Source organism: Eschrichtius robustus, chromosome 9, assembly GCF_028021215.1.
Source record: "Eschrichtius robustus isolate mEscRob2 chromosome 9, mEscRob2.pri, whole genome shotgun sequence".
NCBI classification, from domain to species: Eukaryota; Metazoa; Chordata; class Mammalia; order Artiodactyla; family Eschrichtiidae; genus Eschrichtius; species Eschrichtius robustus.
Window position 1 is genome coordinate 28687287 of NC_090832.1, and position 17564 is coordinate 28704850.

Sequence of the window (17564 nt, forward strand, 5' to 3'; positions counted from 1 at the left end):
ACCTTCACTGTCATCATTTTGTTAAAGCTGCAAATAGAGGGATTATGTTACAAAGTACAACTCTCACATGGAATGTCTTAAAAATCTACTTTGACATAATTTCCAGTAGGATCATAAATGTTTGCTGCAAATTAAGAAGTGGGCTATTCTCATTCTAACCTACAAAAAGGCTGGAGGATTCAAGAGTTAGAGTTGCTTTTATGTGCATATATTCTTGTGGCTTCTACTCCTTTTTTAATGCTACAGATTGCACTGATGCAGTGAAGGGCTGCCAAATCAACGTGGTTAGGAAAGCAGAAGAGCAAATTAACAGAAGTCTCCTTTCAGCATGACCACGCAACAGGAGAAATTGCAAAACATTAACTAAAGTTAAAAAGTGGTCGAACTATCATATGCACATAATCATTTTATTATTTAACCAAAAAGAAATCTACTCCTCAGAATACCTGCTGGGTATCACATCTTTTATTCTCTTTGTTGGTTAATTACATACGTTACAAAGTGCAAGCTGCTTTCCCAGTTTGCTGCCCAATCACTAGAAAAGATGTCAAAATTCAGTAATGGTCCACACAGCTTTTGTGCGTGCAAACAAAAGAGTCATTTATGTTGCTTATGGAAAGATTTAATATATATCTTTTTTACATGTATATACTGGACATACATCAAATCATGTCTGAAATGATAAAGTATGAAAATCTAGCTTAAAAAAATAATAGAAAAAGAAAAAATCGAATGAACAGGCACCCGACAGATACACAGCTTTGTAAAAAAAAAAAAAAAATGCAAATTTTCATTTTTTCTCTGCTAGTCTTTGAATTGATTACAGTCCTTCTGAAGAAAAAAACATCAAGGATGAGAATCACAAATGGATATTGAGTTTCTATGGCAACACCAAAGGACTACTTCCAACTTAGTCAACACACATCGTGATACCAACTGCATTTTATTACAAGCAACCTCTAGTGTTTAACCATTGTTAGTGGATATACAGAGTCTTGATTAGCGTGATATTTAGAAGATAAGGGAAAAGATACAGAAGAGCACTGGGGTCAAGCATTATCCCCCACCCAGATCAAGTAGGCGGTGACGTCTTACTGGGACTGCCTGCTGTCCTTTGAGTTCATTCTCAGTCGACATTAGAAGCAACTCTAGCTCCTTTATTCGCTTTTCTTTCTCAGGGTCTTCATCGTTATAGTGTCTCTGAAATTAAAAGTTACGGGAGAAAAAAAAAAAAAGATCTGGTGGGAAAGTGTAAATACAATGGTCGTGGCCTGAGGTTCACGAGGGACCACACAGAACCCAAAGAGCCCTGGCGTGGAACAAACGCCAACGGAATCTGGCCACTGTAGAAATCTCTGAATGTTATCCCAGACATAAGGGAGGGATGTGAAACCTGAGGCTAGAGGAGATGCTGACGGAGGGGTTGTTTCAACTTCTAACATCAGAGAACCTGAGAATTCTGGCACTAATTCACTCTGGAAGTGTAGCTTGCTGGCCAGAACTCTGCCCACCTCTCCACGGCCCCCTTTTCTTTTAACTTCAGTGGATCAGGTGCAAATAAGCATTTGGATGAAAGAAACAGAACTGTGCCTTGAGTAGCTAATGAGTTTCTTCACGAAATGATCTTAAAATGGGCTTACCTGAATGGCTGCAGCAGCTGGCTGAGGGACATTGACTATATTTACATGTAACGCTACAGGATATGGGACGTGACTGGAGACCTACGTCAAAAAGGCAAAACACATATACACTAATATGTATAAAATAGATAACTAATAAGAACCTACTGTATAAAAAAATAAATTAAATTAAATTTTTTAAAAAAGGCAAAACAAACAAAGGCCGAGTCATTCATGGTTCCACGTGCTTCAGGGAACTTGTTGGCTTCCTGAAGTTTTGCTCTAGGACTAAGGAACACAAACAAACAAACAAACACTCTTCTGATAAAATTCACAAAGCAAAATAAATAAATAAAACCCAACTCCAATTTGAAATTTTAGCCAAGCCTTTAATAATGGTTAAAGAGCTAAAGCAACAGAGCGAAAGAAATTTAAGGTGCTCATCGATCCCGATAGGAAGTATTCCTTAGAGTAAAACAGAAAGAAAAATATAATCTAAAATACATTCACGAGTGTATGAAAGAAGTTTTGATGGTAAAAACGGATGGCACTAGCTGTTTATAAATAAAAATATTTTTCTGTGAATTATTATGAGCTTTAGGAAAGAGTATAGCACCTCTTAAGATAGTTCATTCACCTGAGACCAGTCAGGAAGGTCTGTAGTCAAATATATGGAACAGACAGAGAAGAGTAAAAACTACTTCTGATATGTTTTGCATAGAATTTGCTTATGAGCTCTGAATTCTTGGATAAGTTTCACCATTTATTATTGTTGATTTTAAGATTCAAGTTTCTTGATTTTTTTCTCTTTATTCTTCTTTTCCCACCCAATTTGAAGATTTTTTTCCATAAATATAAATATCAAGAAATGAAGAAAGAATCACACCGATTCAAAGGAGGATAAAAGATGTCAGATGTCAGTCACAAAACTGCTCCTGATTCACAGTAAGAAGGTAAGCACTTACTGAATGAATAAATTAAGATACTTCAGCTAGATCACTACCAGAATTGAACTTACGATCATCTGTTAAATTTCAGTGTCAAACTATTTCCTCTTTAAATGTAATATTACATTCACTTTTCATTTGAGAAAAGTATTAGATACAACTGCACCTCCATCCCCCCATTCTTCTTCAGCAGTACCTTGTTAAGTAAATTTATATTCAAAAGCTAACTTCCCAAATTAGATTCGAAGCAGCAAGTTAGAATCAAACAACTTGGATTTTAGTCTGTACTATCTCTATGAGCTGTGTAACCCTGGACAAATCACTTAACATCCTCATTTCCGGATCCATATCAGGGATAACAACACCTACCCCTCTCGATTGATCGTGATCATGACCATGTTCATGAAAGCTGAGAAGTATGCACCTGAAAGGTATCATTATTACCTGGAGCTAAAATAACATCTCTCTCATTAAACTAAATTCTGAGGAATGGCTTACGTTTTGTGCTTCAGAAACGTGGTAATAGGAATAGTCATTGTTAACTGAGGGCTGGCCAGTTGGAGGGAGTTGAGCTGAAGGTAGAGCATGGGCAAAACCCATCAAATGGCTGTTCTTCTGAAAACTTGTGGCCACTGGTGGCTGGCTGGCTTTAGAAGACTCCTGCAGATAACCTTCCTGCTCGACCTTGCGACGCATGGTAGAATTCCAGTGGTTCTTGATAGCATTATCAGTTCTGCACAGAAATATATCACATACACATTTTACAAACAAAAATTTCAATTCAGATTACAGTTAATTGACAGAAAACTGTTTCTAACAGAGACCCTTTCTTTTGGTCCACTACGAGTGTTTTTTTCCTTTTAATTGTTTCTGTCTTCTCTGCCTCCTAAAAATCATGCTTCCACTATCACCTGATTAAAAATTGATAGGTTTCTCTAAGTTACATAATATGGAACTTATACAGTTTTCTATAAATGCTGAAATCTTTTAGCTATTTTGTTTCCTTGTTAAGAATATTTCCAATACAACACCCTTCATGTTTATTCTGATTGTGGTACAAGACTAATACAACTTAAAGTTCTGGCTGTTCTAGAAAGTTACTCCTTTGAGTGTGGCTTAGCAGGGCCTACACATCACAACAGGCACTCAGTAAAGTTTGGTGAGCAATAACAATGTTGCTGCCGCCTCAGTGTCTACTCTTTATCTAGAATGGCACTAGCCAGAGATTTTGAGTAAAAAAATTCCCACCTTTTGAAAACTACCTCAAATTGTTCCATAACCAGGCAAATGAAGCCATAACCAGAGGCGAAAATGCAAAATGGGATCCAGAAGGGAAAGAGGCTAACTCCCCAATATATTTTCAAACTGCAAAGCATTTTTACTAAAGTTTTTCAATTCTCAGGAAAACAGTTTCTCAATTCAAAAAAACCGTTTTAAGCCTCCCTTTTACTATTTCGATGGGGGTGGGGGAGTGTATGCTAAAGAAAGAGGAAGTTCAATTGCCCCTTAAATTTTTGGAAGAATCAACAGCATATCCTTTCAGACCATGTGGGAGAAAAGGCTTCCTTTTATCAACCTCTTGAATTCTCTAAGCTTATACTGAACCAGGAGGGAGGAAATGTTTTAGAACATCACAAGAGAACACTGCATAGACCATGAGAGCCATAGCCTTCTTTGAAATGACCCTTTCTCCACTTTGGGGTTATGAAGCTCAAGAATAAAAATATTTAAAATATTTCCTATCTTACAATATTTTTATGTAAGATTTATAATTAGTATCTTCCAAACTAAATGGCATCCGTTATAAACTGTTTAAATGGGGAAAGTGGGACAAAAATGAGCTTCCATAGATATCCCTCATAATGAGGTCATTTTTGTGCTTTGTTCATTAAAAAGAAAGCTTAACAACGACATTATTTAAAAACCTGGAAGCAGTACGATAATTCTAGAAGTACAATCTTTCTTTATTCAAAAGAAAAAATTAAGCCAAGTGGTATAATGAAATGAACATGGTATCAGGAAAATGGTAGCCAAATTCCTTCTGGTCACTTAACCAGCTGTGTGAACTCAGACCAAAGACAAACTGTCTACCTTTGGTTTCCTTCTATGTGTTTAGAGTTTCATAGTTTACAAAGTGCTCTGACATTCGTTTTACTTGATAGTAGCATCGGCCCTACGAAGTAGGTTATACTCCGTTTTGCAAATGGGGCAACTGAGGCTGAGGAAAGTTGGCCCAAGCTCACTGTTGGGTGGATTCTGGAAGTCCTCAGCGAGGTAAACTCTAAGATCTCTTCCAGTTGTAAAAGCTATGGATCTAGTTTATCTCGTGAAACATTTACCATCGATAAAATGTAATTCACTCACCATACATTTTAAAGCAGAATGTTCAATACCCACTCCCTCATTCTTCCCAATCAATATATTTTTTGACATATTATTACCGTCCAGGCAGTAGCTTTGCGATTTCTGCCCATCTGTTCCCCAGTCTCTTGTGTGCCTGGTAAATAATTCTGTCTTCCTCTTCTGTCCAGGAGGTTTTCTTAACTTCTGGATTCAAGTGGTTATGCCACCTCTCCCTACATTGTTTTCCAATTCTCCCCTTTAAGTGCTTGGCAATAACAGACCAACGTTTCGGACCGTATTTCTGTACAAGCTCTATCACCTTCAGATAAACACACAAAAATAACCTATGTTTTAATGTTATGTAATGAGTCAGTGTAATCATTCTTCATGTTACAAGATCTTTAGAAAATTTCTAAAAATCTGCTTTCATTCATGGGAAATATGGGAATGGAGTCCTCTGCTTCCTGTTTGCACACTTTACCTGTTTCTTCAAGTTGGGAAACAGTCAACAATGTTGGGGAATATTCATAATTGTGATTCACACACCAACGGAGAAAGAACTTACTCTCTGATCTTCTTCTTTGGTCCAAGGACCCTTGATGAGCTCAGGGTTTAGTACTTTCTGCCATCGGTGCTGGCACTGCACATCTGTTCGATTCTAGGCAAATAAGATAAAGTATGCACTGTCATACAGATACGATGTGATAAGCACATGAAGACTGTTGTAATATAAATCACACACGGACAATATGCAGTGAAAACATTCAAGAACATATTTTAGGGCATATTTGGAGAGCCCATTACTTACAGCTAAAGAACATACAAAGAATATATCTATCAAAGTTGCATCTAAAATTAGAAGCTCTGCCTGCTGAGGGAAATAGTCCTGCCATGTGAACTAAAGGATCATCGTACTGCATACCTGGTTGTCAATTTAGCTTAACCTTAACCTCAGTGTATTGAATTTGGAAGTACCCACGTGGATTAGGACTTCTTAGAGATTCCATATTGATGTTGGACTTTTATGGGAACCCACTCGAAGTGACTCAAGTTTGATTCCCATTCAAACTAAGAGATGTGCTTCAATTTAGGACCACAAGTGTTAATATTGCAGAAAGAACAAAGATGAATAAAGACAGGCCCTGTTTTATAAGAGTTTACAATCTTGTAAGAAGTAAAAGACAAATATATAATTAACTAATAGAGGGCAGAATTTGATTCATATGCAAGAAGAGACCAAAGTAAAATGATATTGGGGTGGAAAAAGGAGCATCTTCTGAGGAGGAGAAATTATGTTTCCTTAGAAGGAGTCCAGAAAAGCTCTTGGCATGGACTTTGAAGGATGGATAGAACATTTTAGGAGGTGGCATCACCAGGGACAAAAGCCCTCAGGAGGGAAAGCAGAAATGAATTCAACCAAACCTGCTTACAGAAGGGAAGTAGGAAACAGAACTGGGGCTGTAAGTTGAGGCATATGGGAAGGCCCTCATGTGCCAGGCAGTTTACCTGATGTGTGAGACTCGAAGTTACTGTTGCTAGTTTTGAAAAGTAAAGTACAGCTGCATTTTATGAAGCTCCATCTGTCAGTGGTGCCTGGGATGTACGGGAAAGTGGAAAGCTACAAGTAGGAAAGCCAGTGATGAAGGCAATGCAATCGGCCAGAGAAGAGGGAAAGGGGCCGAACATACGGAACAGTGAGAAGAATAAACAAAGGAATCCCAGATTCCTTAATCCTTGCTTGGTTGTAGGGGATGGGGGAGTATGATAAGTCTAAAAGAATGCCAAAATTTTAAACCAGGGTACCAAAATTATGGCTATTGAAAAAATAGGAAATTTAAAAGAAGCTGACTTGGGGGAAATACCATGAGTTTAGTCACCTACCATACAACAAATCATCAAAATGCTAATTTATATTATCCTAAAACATTAAAGGATAAAATAAGAAGCAAACGTTTAAAATATATTGTAAAAATCCTTTAACAATATATTTAGAAATTTTAATTATACGCATTACAATAGAAATATAAGTTACAGATAAGGCATTTCTCCCTTACTTCCTATATACAAGCAAATATGTCATGTCTTAATATCACCTCCTACAATATCTTATTTAAATCTTTGGGAGGAAATTTCCTTTTACAGAAAGAAAAAATTACTAACTTACCGGGAGATAATTGGCAATAACTTTCCAGTCATCTGTTCCATTCTGCTCCACCAGCTTCTTTAGTTTTTCATCCTAAGACATTTAAAGGTAATCCTAGGATATTAGTCATTTACTGTACAACTCTATTCAAGTTAGAGTTAAAGGAGAACCAACCCGCCCCCCAAAAAAGAATCTCTCAAAAATAACCAAATTCAACAAATATTAGGGTGATATACTGGTTTACAGCATAGATTTATTTAGAGTCAGACAGACCACAGTTTGAATCTTAACTCAGCTACTGATTAGTTGTATAAACTTGGGTATATCATTTTGCTTTTCTGGACATTAGTATTGTCATCTGTACAATGGAAACGATGATGTCAACAGGGTTATTTGGGGATTATATGAGTTAATTATGCAAAACACTTAGCATAATGCCTGGCACATTGAATGTTTAACATATGGTAACTTTTAAAATTTTACTTTGTGGGAAAAAAGTAATGAACTCCAGTGTTTGACTTCAGAGACATTGAACTATGGCAATAGATAGGCTCTCAGTAAGAAATAGTTCAAGCTCTAGTCTAACATTTAGTAAGTTCAACCTCTTTCATATAAAAAAATGTAAGATCACTTTTCTTAATTACACTCGAAGGCATGTATGATGTAAGAAAATCATTTAGCTTTTGTATCAATGTGTTGACAATTTAAATGAGACCAAACTTATTAGAACACAGAAGACGCTAAACGTCAGGGTGAAATCTTTCAGTTCACAAGTGTCTTTCTAAACATGTTCAAGCAAAAGAGAATCCTCATGTTTCTGCAAAGGTAACTTTCACACACAATGTGAGTCCCCGCTATGACACAGTCACAGGAATTAGGAAAACAGTGTTACAAACAGAACTTCTAAATCACTGAGAATCACCGAAGTGCACAATTTCCATAGGTAAAATATGGATTTCCTATGGACCTCACTGGAAATCCCGTCTGCCTGTCAATGAGAGCTCTGGTTTAAGTGAAGGAGGACAGGATGAAACTGAAGAGGAGTCAATACCATTTATTCTCACATGAAATCTTCTACAACTGGTAGCAAATTTTTTAAAGAACTTTGAAGAAAAAAGCAATTTTTCTCTTACATTAATAATTTTGCCTCCTAAGCATTTTTCCATTCCCATAGAGATCAAGATTTGATAAGCTAGCAGAAAAAGAGAGGTGAGGAGACACATCTCCATCCATTTTTGAATGCTTTCAGAACAGACATCCACATATATTTCTCTGTGTAATATTATATACCAAGAATGTTAAATGAACCCATTATAACAAGACAAGTTCTGTGAGTGCTTTGCTTTATTCTTTTGTTTTGTTTTTGGAAATAGCAATTCATTCATTTGTTCAGGGAACATCTGTTAATATCCCACTTTGTGGCAATCGATTCTGGGTTCAGGGAACGCAAAAATGAATAGACGTTTAGCCCTGCCCTCAGCAGACTTACAGTCTACTGGGCGGGGGGGAGGGGAATATACATTACAGCAACAATAAATAAGAACATGTATCCATTGGCTGGAGGACGAATCCAACCTGTCTGGGGAAGCCAAGGATGGCTTCACAGAAGAAGTGATGTCTTCACAAGTGATGAAGAAGTAGTAAGAAGTTGTGGGGCAAAGGGACAAGAGCAGAATAGGCAGAAGGAAACGCAGATAAAACAAAGTGAGGAGGGGACCTTCAAACAATTGCAGAAAGTTTGGAAAAGGATGGTATAGTGTCCATGTGGGGGAGTGGTGAGGGGTATGGACGCGGCACAGGCAGGCTAGGATAAGAGTCAAAGAGCCCGCTAATGAGTTTGAACATCTGTAGTTTAGCTGAAATTTTGTTTTTTTATAAATGGATGCACTCTAGGTTTTTCCCCATGTTTTGATTACGTGATTAGTTACCTCTTCCCTGGTCCACCTAGTTTTCCCCAAGTGACGCTTTCCAGACTTGGGAAGCAGCCCATCATAATCATGGTCACACATCTCAATGTCTTCATCATCCTCGTCACTACTGTAGATGCTGCAGAAATAAAAACGGGCAGATGCGGACTGAAACAAGAGGATTCAAACTACTGGATTACAAAACTTACGCCAAAACTCCTCAACAATCTTTTCAAAGGTTACGAAGGTAAAACTTTGAAAACTTGCATAACGAGACTGTTTTTGGCACTCTGTTGCTCTAGGATTGTAAACTGGTTCTGCTGTTATTGGTATCCACAGATACGGCAAAGGACCTGGCACTTTCTATTGCTCTGCATGTTTAAACCTGCTGTTAATGTTAGACCAGTGACAAGTTACACAATTGGCAACCTTCCAACCAATGAAGGTTTAAGTTTAAAACTTAATGTTAAGGACAATAAAAGGAACGAGAGCCCATGTCCTTTACATAAGTACACTCGTAAAACCTTTGGTATATGTCCCATCATTTAAGTAATATTTCCCAAATACAATAAAAAAAAACCTCAATTATGTTATCCTAATGGGACTGGTGTTTTATTAAGAGAAAAAAATTCAAGAAGTAATGCACCCAACAATATAATTATAGTCATCCCTTAAAGATTAGAAGATTAAGAGAACCTAAAAGGAAAGGATTTAAAAACCTGAGAAAGGATAAATGATCAAGTGATCAAACTGCTTTGTAAATAACATTAATACCAAACAGTTCAAAACTCCAGGCCAGGTTGATCCAACTTGTGGCCACGTTTACAATCCTCAGTTTCCAGAGTAACCAAGTGAATAATTAGGGCACATGATAGAATCTTACTCATGTTTTTCCTACCTCTGACTGAATGGTATTTGAAAGATCTTAAAATGTACCTAATTCAAAACTGAGGGATTCCCCCAGGTGGGTTTAAAAGGAACCCATTACTGTTTTCAAAAGAGCTTTTTCTTTTACCTACTTGACCAAAACTACAAATTTTGATGACTTTTGAAGTAACTCTATACTTAATGTTTATTAATCGTATAATGGATAGGTGAGAGTCATTTTACAGCCAGTTTACTTTTAGTTATAATTTTACTTATAAAACTTAAGATATGAGGAAAAATTATACTATCTTTAAAAATTTACTAAAATTTATCATTGTAATATTGAGAATTCCATCAAACTAAGAACAATAAAAATAATGATATAAAGCAATATCATAATGCAGGTTATTATTCTAAAAAAGAAAATATATGTTCATATCAGGTTTTGTCTTCCAAAAGTAACTTATAAGTATATATTACCCATCCCTTACAAGCAACCAAAAATGCTTACCAAAATTCCTGAATTTGAGGTTCTTATAATTTAAAACTATTATTTTGGGAAACAATCTGAAGGTCCAGGATGCATGGTGACAAGTAGGATGTGATCCAAACTTAAAATACCACCACAAAAAAGACCACCAAACTGTGTTTATGATCTATAACCATCTTTCATTTAGTGTCTATCCTTTTAAACAAGAGCCTGATCCTGTTTCACATTGTCAACAAGGGGCTCTAAACCAACTTCTGATTAAAAATTACAGTAGTTTCCCTTTAATAAAAAGCACAAGCATCATAAGGTGAAAAAAAAAGTTATTATAATCCTAGCGCTTTTGAAAGGTTCATAGGGAACTCCTTGGAAAGCCCCCCCCCCAAATGAGGTGGCACCCTTGTGAAATATCAGGGATACCAAGAAAACCAGAGTAATCTGAAAGTGGAGTCATAGATTCAACTGAATTTAACTTTGGGGGTTTGGGTGGATCTGGAGATCACGTTTTCAGAACTGAGGACTATTTTTTTTTTCAGGTTTTTATTAGTTATCTATTTTATACATACTAGTGTATATATGTCAGTCTCAATCTCCCAGTTCATCCCACCACCACCTTCCCCTTCCCCCCCCCCCGCTTGGTGTGAGGACTATATTTTCCAAACCAGTAATTGGACACCACTGTCTTGGCAACAGATCAACACTCAGGAATAAGCAACAAATTCAGCCGCCCATAGGGGGCAGCCTACACCAGGTGAGACAGAACAGACATCAAACAGGACTAGGGTTCTGGAGGCAAAGGTGCTAGTTCTGCCTCCACCTAGCTGCGTGACTTGGACAAATCACTTCCTCTCTCTCACGACCTCAGTTCCTCGCCTATACAGAGGGCTTGGATTTTACTTCTAAGGTATTTTCCAGGGCTAATAAGGGATAATTCCACATCTTCCATGACTCTTAAAAATTAAGCAGAAATGTGCAAAATCAGAGATGTGCAAAAGCAAAGTCTTGGGGAAAACTTGGTGTGTAACTTCCGCAGGTCCTGAAGAGGCCATGAGGGGAGCAGGGCGAGCCCAGGGCTGCTCACACTGTCAGCTCCTGGGTCCATCAGTAGGCTAGGCGCGGGGCTCGCCTTTGAGCTTTGCATGAGATTTCCTCCTTCTAAATTGTCCGGGTCGTCTAAGTAGCATGATTAATTTCTACTAAGGACCTGAAATAACTTTTCCTTTATCTACTCTGAGAAGATCTCAGACCCAACAGTCAGAAGACTCTCAAAGGCTGATTTCAAGCTTGATGCACCCGACTCCCCACCTGCTAGACCTGGTGTGGTTACAAGAGTACGACTATGAATATTACATTCTGTCAAGGAAACAAACCGTGCAAAGAAACGAAAAAGAAGAGAAGTGTTGGGGGTTGGGAAAAGGGAGGGGAGCGGGAGGAAGTGCCTTGTGGCCGCTACTGTGATTCTAGAAACAGGGTTCAGACTCATTTCGCTGACCTGGTTAATAATCCCTGCCGAGTTGACGTTCGCCTTGCAAGAAACGGCTTAGCGCCCGCAGCCGGGTTTCTCTTCCCCCTGAGGCAGGTTCAAGGCTCCCGCCCCTCCTGGCCGCCTCCCCTCTCCGCTACCTGGGAGCCACAGGGAACCTGCGCGGCCCCGCCCCGCGGGGACAGTCGAGATCTCGGGGCGCGGAGCCTCCCCCGCGTCTCCTCCCAGCACCCCTTCCCAGCTCCCTCCTTCTCCTCTTCCTCCTAGTTTCCGCTCTCGAAAAAATAGGTGACCTCCGCTGCTCTACTGTTAAGTCCCAAGGGCGAAGGTGAAACCACTTAAGGGGCAGCACCCCTGCCCCGCGCGGCCGGGCCCTGGGCGAGGCTTAGGGAGCCAGCGGCCCCCCAAGTCGCCTCCCTTTTTCTCCGGCACCCGGCCATGCCTTGGCGCCGCTCCCCGCCCGGCCAGGCCCGGCCGAGGGTGCTGCAGCGGGGCCCACACCCACGCTCTTTGCAACTTCCTAGCTCTGCAAGAGGACCCGTGCCCGCTGACTCGAAAACAAATAAGTAAAAGAAAATAAAAAAACCCGAGGAAAAGAGGGTGGGTTTACTTTGCCTCCAGGGACTTCTCCCCAGAACCTCCTGGCGAGGGTCCGTCCCGTCTCCCCTCCTCCGACAGGGCGACCTGAGGCTGCAGAGCTGGGCGCGGGGAGGAGCGGCGACCTCGGCCGGGTCCACGTGCGCGCGCCGCGCCGGGACCTCTTGCACAGGGGAAGAGCTCCGGGGGATTGCGTCCCGGTTGCGCGGCAGCGGCCTTGGGTGCTGCCCGCCTCAGTCCCTTTCCGTTGAGTGGCAACCGTGACGGCCGCCGAGCGAGCCCCTACACCCGGCCACCCGCAGGGAGCTCCGGCGCGTCCAGTCCGGAAAGTCCAGAGACTGGTGGAAGCGGGAGCTTCAGCAAGTGACAGTTCGGACCAGTCTTTTCCTCCTCCGCTCCCTATTCCCCTCCTTCCGGCCGAAATGTAAGGGCACTTCATTCAAGATACCCGGCGAGCCTCCCCAAGTGCGGTTGACATGTGCGTCGCGGGTGCGTGTGAGTGGGTGTGCAATGTTTGCTTTAGAAGTAAAAGCCTCCCAGAGAATAATGATTAGAACCTTCAAAACCAGGGCTTAAAACAATTTGCAAATGTAGAGACCCTTTCCTCCCCTGCAATCTTCTTTCCAGCCGCCTGTCAGCTGACACTCTTCTTCGCCTCCATAAAGAATGAATGAAATTTACATGAACTACCTGCAGCTACTATACAATCCGGCATTTTCCCTATATCTGCCATATGCTCTGCACTTCCAAGTCCAAACATATCGCAATGCATCCAGCAATTACGCTGCGACTCCCTCGCCGACACCCGCGGCATCAAGCCAGGGACCTAGTGGGCTCCCCGGGACTGGTGGGCACCGCTCTGCCCCCGGCTGGAACGTGCTGCTTTTTCTCCCTAGACAGAATGTACCCCCGTGCAACTTGCAAAATGAGGCGCAGGGCGTGCTTCCCAACGTCCTAATGCATTTCTCGCATAGACTCTTCCATTCATCAGTCCCTCGAGCTGCTTCTGCTGCCAAGGCAAGGGCTCTAGGTCCTCGCAGGATCTGACAGCCCCGCAGAAGATCCGGGAACCATTTCCCACCTGCTCTCCCGGCGCCTGGCGCCCAGCGCGCCCCCGCCCGCGGCCGGCCGCCCGCCCGGGATCCCCGTTACCTGTGCCGGGGTCTCCGGGCCATGGCGCGGCGGGCGCGGGGCTCCGCTGGGAGCCGCGGGAACCGCACTGGGCTGCCGCCTCCCGCTGCCCGCCGCCTGCCTGCGTCCTTCCCCGGCTGCGCAGTGGCGCTCCGCACCGCCGGGGCGAAGTTTCTCAGGAGAAAGAGGAGGAGGAGGAGGAGGAGGTCGCGGAGGAGGAGAAGGAGGAGGAGGAAACAGGTTGATATTAAAGTGTAAACTCTGTAAACAGAGATGCCATCAAACAAAGAGCTTTGGACACTCCCCCTCCCGCCAAATCTGGCGCCCCTGCAGTGCGCACGCGCCCTGTCCACCGCCTCCGCGGTAGCCTTGTCTGCCGCCCGCCGGGCTGCCCGGCCGGCGCGGCCGCCGCGCTGCTCCTGGCGCGCTGCGAGGCCCAGGCGGCGCGCGGGCGGATAGCCCGGGGCCAGGGAGGGGCGGCCGGGGGCTGCAGCGGCGCCCTTTGCTGAGCAAACCCCGCTCCGCGGCATGGGCCGCGCGGGGCCGCGCCACGTCCCACTGATGCCTCCTCCCCTCCTTTTCGGTGGCCGCACCGCCGTCGCCCCGCTCGGCTTGCTCCTGGGCACCCGAACCGAGCTCGCCGGGCTCTGCCTTACTGTCGCAGGGGCGGCAAGGGGGGCGGGGGGGGGAACTCCTCCGGCATTTGAGATTGGATTTTCTGCAGGGTTTAAAACTCAGCTCCCTGGCGATGGGGCAATGTTGAGTTGGGGGATAGGTAGTAGGGGATGGGAGCGTACGTTTGCATAGGATGTTTGGCTATGTTTTTGTTTTTGTTTTTTTAAATAAAGATCACCTCTAATTTAACTTGGTGACCAAAGACACTTAAGTACGAGTGGGGCTGGAGCTATCACCGCTCACACATGGCGCACCCCGGCGGAGCTTTCACTCTCCACCCAGATCCTGGAGCCAACACGCCACCTTCGCATTGTCACATGCCTTCATTCTCACCGGGGCACACGCCCGGCCCCACCCACCCTGCCCGGCCCAGGCGGCGCCCACCACACACCTCTGCCCATGCAGAATGCAGCGCGCGCCCTGGATTACACACCTGCAAAATCCACAGGGTTCCAAACAGCCCGCCCCCAGCAGAACTCAGGATACCCCACGTGTGCTTGCATGGTTTTAAAAGTTAAACAGTCTGTGATACGGAGGTCGGTATCCACGTTGAGCATAGTTTACGACTCTTTGTTTTACGAGATAAAAATCACGAAAGACCTTCGTGTTCATCTAACTAGGGGCTCCCGAAGAAGTAAAGGGAGAATATAAGTGCTGAATTTATAAGGATTGATGATTGGGGGATTTTAGGGGAGTTTTAGTTTTACTTCCGTTTATACACTTGTACCATTGGGGATTTTTTTTTTTTTCATTCTCTGTACACACTAATTTATTTTTCCTTTAATCTTATAGGAGTTTGAGACTTCTGCTGACTGGGTTTGTGAGTGTCCCATGTGCCCCGGCAGTTCAAACTTAGCTCAGAAAGCATTTTTCTTACTAAAAAAGCATTTTCTTACTGAAATGAGTCACAATTTTATTAAATGGTGAAGCATGCTTGGTTTCAAGATTTTATCTGGTGTTTTAAACTTTGTTTCTTAACATTGTAATATAGTTTAAATCCTTATCAAAAAGTGTTAGTTTCCAGTTAGGTTTTAACATTCCTTTCTTCCTGAGGGAAAAAAAAAATAACACTGAAACAAAATTATTGTGAGATAATTCAGTTCACAGTCTTGAAAGACAAGTCACTTGCAAGTTAATATATTTTAAAAGCCAACGTTTATTTCTAGTTTCTATAGTAAAGTTTCTTTCTCCATATCAAAAATAAACAAATTTTAAAAAATACCTAGAACAAACATCTAGAACCCACCCTTAAAGTAACTGCATCTGTCTTTGGGATTATTATGAATCTAACCGGCATGATTCCCAAATGCTGAGCCTCTTTGGCACAATAAGAGTGTCTGAACCCTTCCCCAAGTGAGTTCACCGCCTCTTTCCCAGGATTTTTAGGAGATGGAAGTGGTCTATGATTCCTAAACTCCTTTTAAGTAGAAAAATACCAAATTCAATTTTATTTCCTTTATTCCCTTTGTGCATCATTTTCATACATGTTGTTTTGAGAATTTATAATATTGTCATTCCCCAGACATTTTGGAGTTTAGGTTTACATTTTTTTCCCTCCTATGTGTGACAAAAATATGGATGGGGACAAATATAGTCTGATAAAGAGTATGCATGCAATGATTCTACTAGGCTAATTTGGGATATATTGCCACCTGATAAGTATGTAGAAGGATAGAATCAAATGGAATTATAAATTCTTGTATGGATGAAAATGTATTTTCAAAGACATTACAGAATATTTACTGTAACTATATTTAGAAGTTTCCTTCCTCCACTTATAATTATTACAAATGCATTTTTAGATGACAACATTATATATTTCATTAGTATCAAAATCTTTTTTTTTTTTTAAAGATCTGCTGCATCAGTTATTTTAGTGTGGCAGGCCTGGGTTAGATCTAAATTCAGATACAGCCTTTTATTTGCAATGTGCTAGACAGGGGTCAGCAAACTTTTCTGTAAAGGGCCAGATAACAAGTGTTTTAGACTTTTTGGGCTGTGTTGCATATTCTTCTACTTTTCTTTTTCTTTTCTTTACAACACTTTAAGAATGTAAAAACCATTTTGAGCTTGAAGGCCATATCCAGGCTGCAGGCCATAGTTGGACAACATTAAACCAGTGATCCTCAGTCTTTAGAATAAGAATCACTAAGTGTATCCATGAAAAATGCACAGTCCCAGGCCATCCTCCTAGAGACTAGATGATTCCGTAGGTTTGAGGCAGGGCCCAGGAAACTCTGCATTTTTAACAAGTATCCAAACAGTTTTCATGGAAGCTGTCTCTGGATCAGTCATTGACTATCTCGGTATTAGAGTGAAGTCAGGCTGCTTCAAAACACTTTTCCCTCTGCCTGTTGCCTCTCACCACCTTCCCCTACCTCATTCTCTTTCACCTCTACTGGGCTAAGGAATCAGGCTCTCAAAAACCCAAGACAACTTTGGTCCATGGGAAAGTTAGTGCCAGTGGCCGCTGGGCTGTGGCATCCTATTTCTTCTTCCTTTACTACTAAACTTCAGCCTCATGTTTGAAACTTGAAAGAAAAGGAATCACTTAATCACATGCTCATCATCATTATGATCATCTCCTCCTCCAGAAAGTAAGCACTTAAAGCATTTTATTTTACTCTAAACACTGAGGGGAAGGACTGACAGAAGAAAGATGTATATTCCAGCTTTTTTGCTTCTGACTGCTGAGAAATTCTGGGCACATGGCGGATCTTTAATACCTGTGAGCAGTGTCCCAAAGATGAATGAGGATTATCAATGGTGGTGACAGACCAGACCCCACGGGCCCCATGTCTCTAGCCACCCACCTTTTCCCACCCCCTCAACCCAATTTGGTTCAGAGCATTAAGAGGGAAATAATTACAGTAAACACCAAATGGTTAAAGTACAGACAATTCTTGATCATTTCAGTTAATGAATGACAGCTGTAGCATGTAAAATTGAAATCCATAGGTTTGAGATAAACCTCATGTTGGCTCACAGCAAACCTTTTAGTAATAACAATGGGGAAGTGCTTAGTGCAATATGTTTCATAGAGCCTCCATACAGGATGGTGACCAAAAAAATTTTATCCTTAAAGGATTCCTGGGTTTGGCATTTCCTGTTTGTTTTCAACCTCCAGACCTTCATAAACATATATGTATTCCTGTGACAACCAAACTGCATATTTTCATTGCCGTTTGAACTTTGTCTTAAATAAAAGGTATGAGGGTTTTTTTGTGTGTGATGTGGGAAGGACGTTCCAGAGGAAGGGAAAAGTGTGAGCAAAAGCACATGATGGGGAACCACAAGGCGTATTCCAAGCACAGGGAATAAGGAGGTGGCCAGATTTCCTGGAGCAAGGAGAGTTTTGAAGGCCG

The 17564-nt window shown here is 41.8% G+C and overlaps 1 protein-coding gene across 8 annotated transcripts in view; it reads right to left on the reverse strand.

The window, feature by feature from the left end:
• The window catches only part of MYB (MYB proto-oncogene, transcription factor), a 32582-nt gene extending 18939 nt beyond the window's left edge, over positions 1-13643 (reverse strand). For 4 of the 8 annotated variants that reach the window (XM_068550905.1, XM_068550901.1, XM_068550904.1 and 1 more), the window contains exons 1-8: positions 13546-13618; positions 8981-9098; positions 7074-7145; positions 5475-5567; positions 5008-5228; positions 3065-3299; positions 1641-1721; positions 1096-1200 (exon numbers count right to left, since the gene is read on the reverse strand). In XM_068550905.1, the coding sequence (XP_068407006.1) occupies positions 1096-1200; positions 1641-1721; positions 3065-3299; positions 5008-5228; positions 5475-5567; positions 7074-7145; positions 8981-9098; positions 13546-13568 (948 nt within the window). In that variant the 5' untranslated portion in view covers positions 13569-13618. Of the gene's footprint in view, positions 1-1095; positions 1201-1640; positions 1722-3064; positions 3300-5007; positions 5229-5474; positions 5568-7073; positions 7146-8980; positions 9099-13545 lie in introns of all 8 variants that reach the window. The other 4 variants (XM_068550902.1, XM_068550900.1, XM_068550906.1 and 1 more) reach the window with 3 other exon arrangements.
• Positions 13644-17564: the final 3921 nt, after the last annotated feature.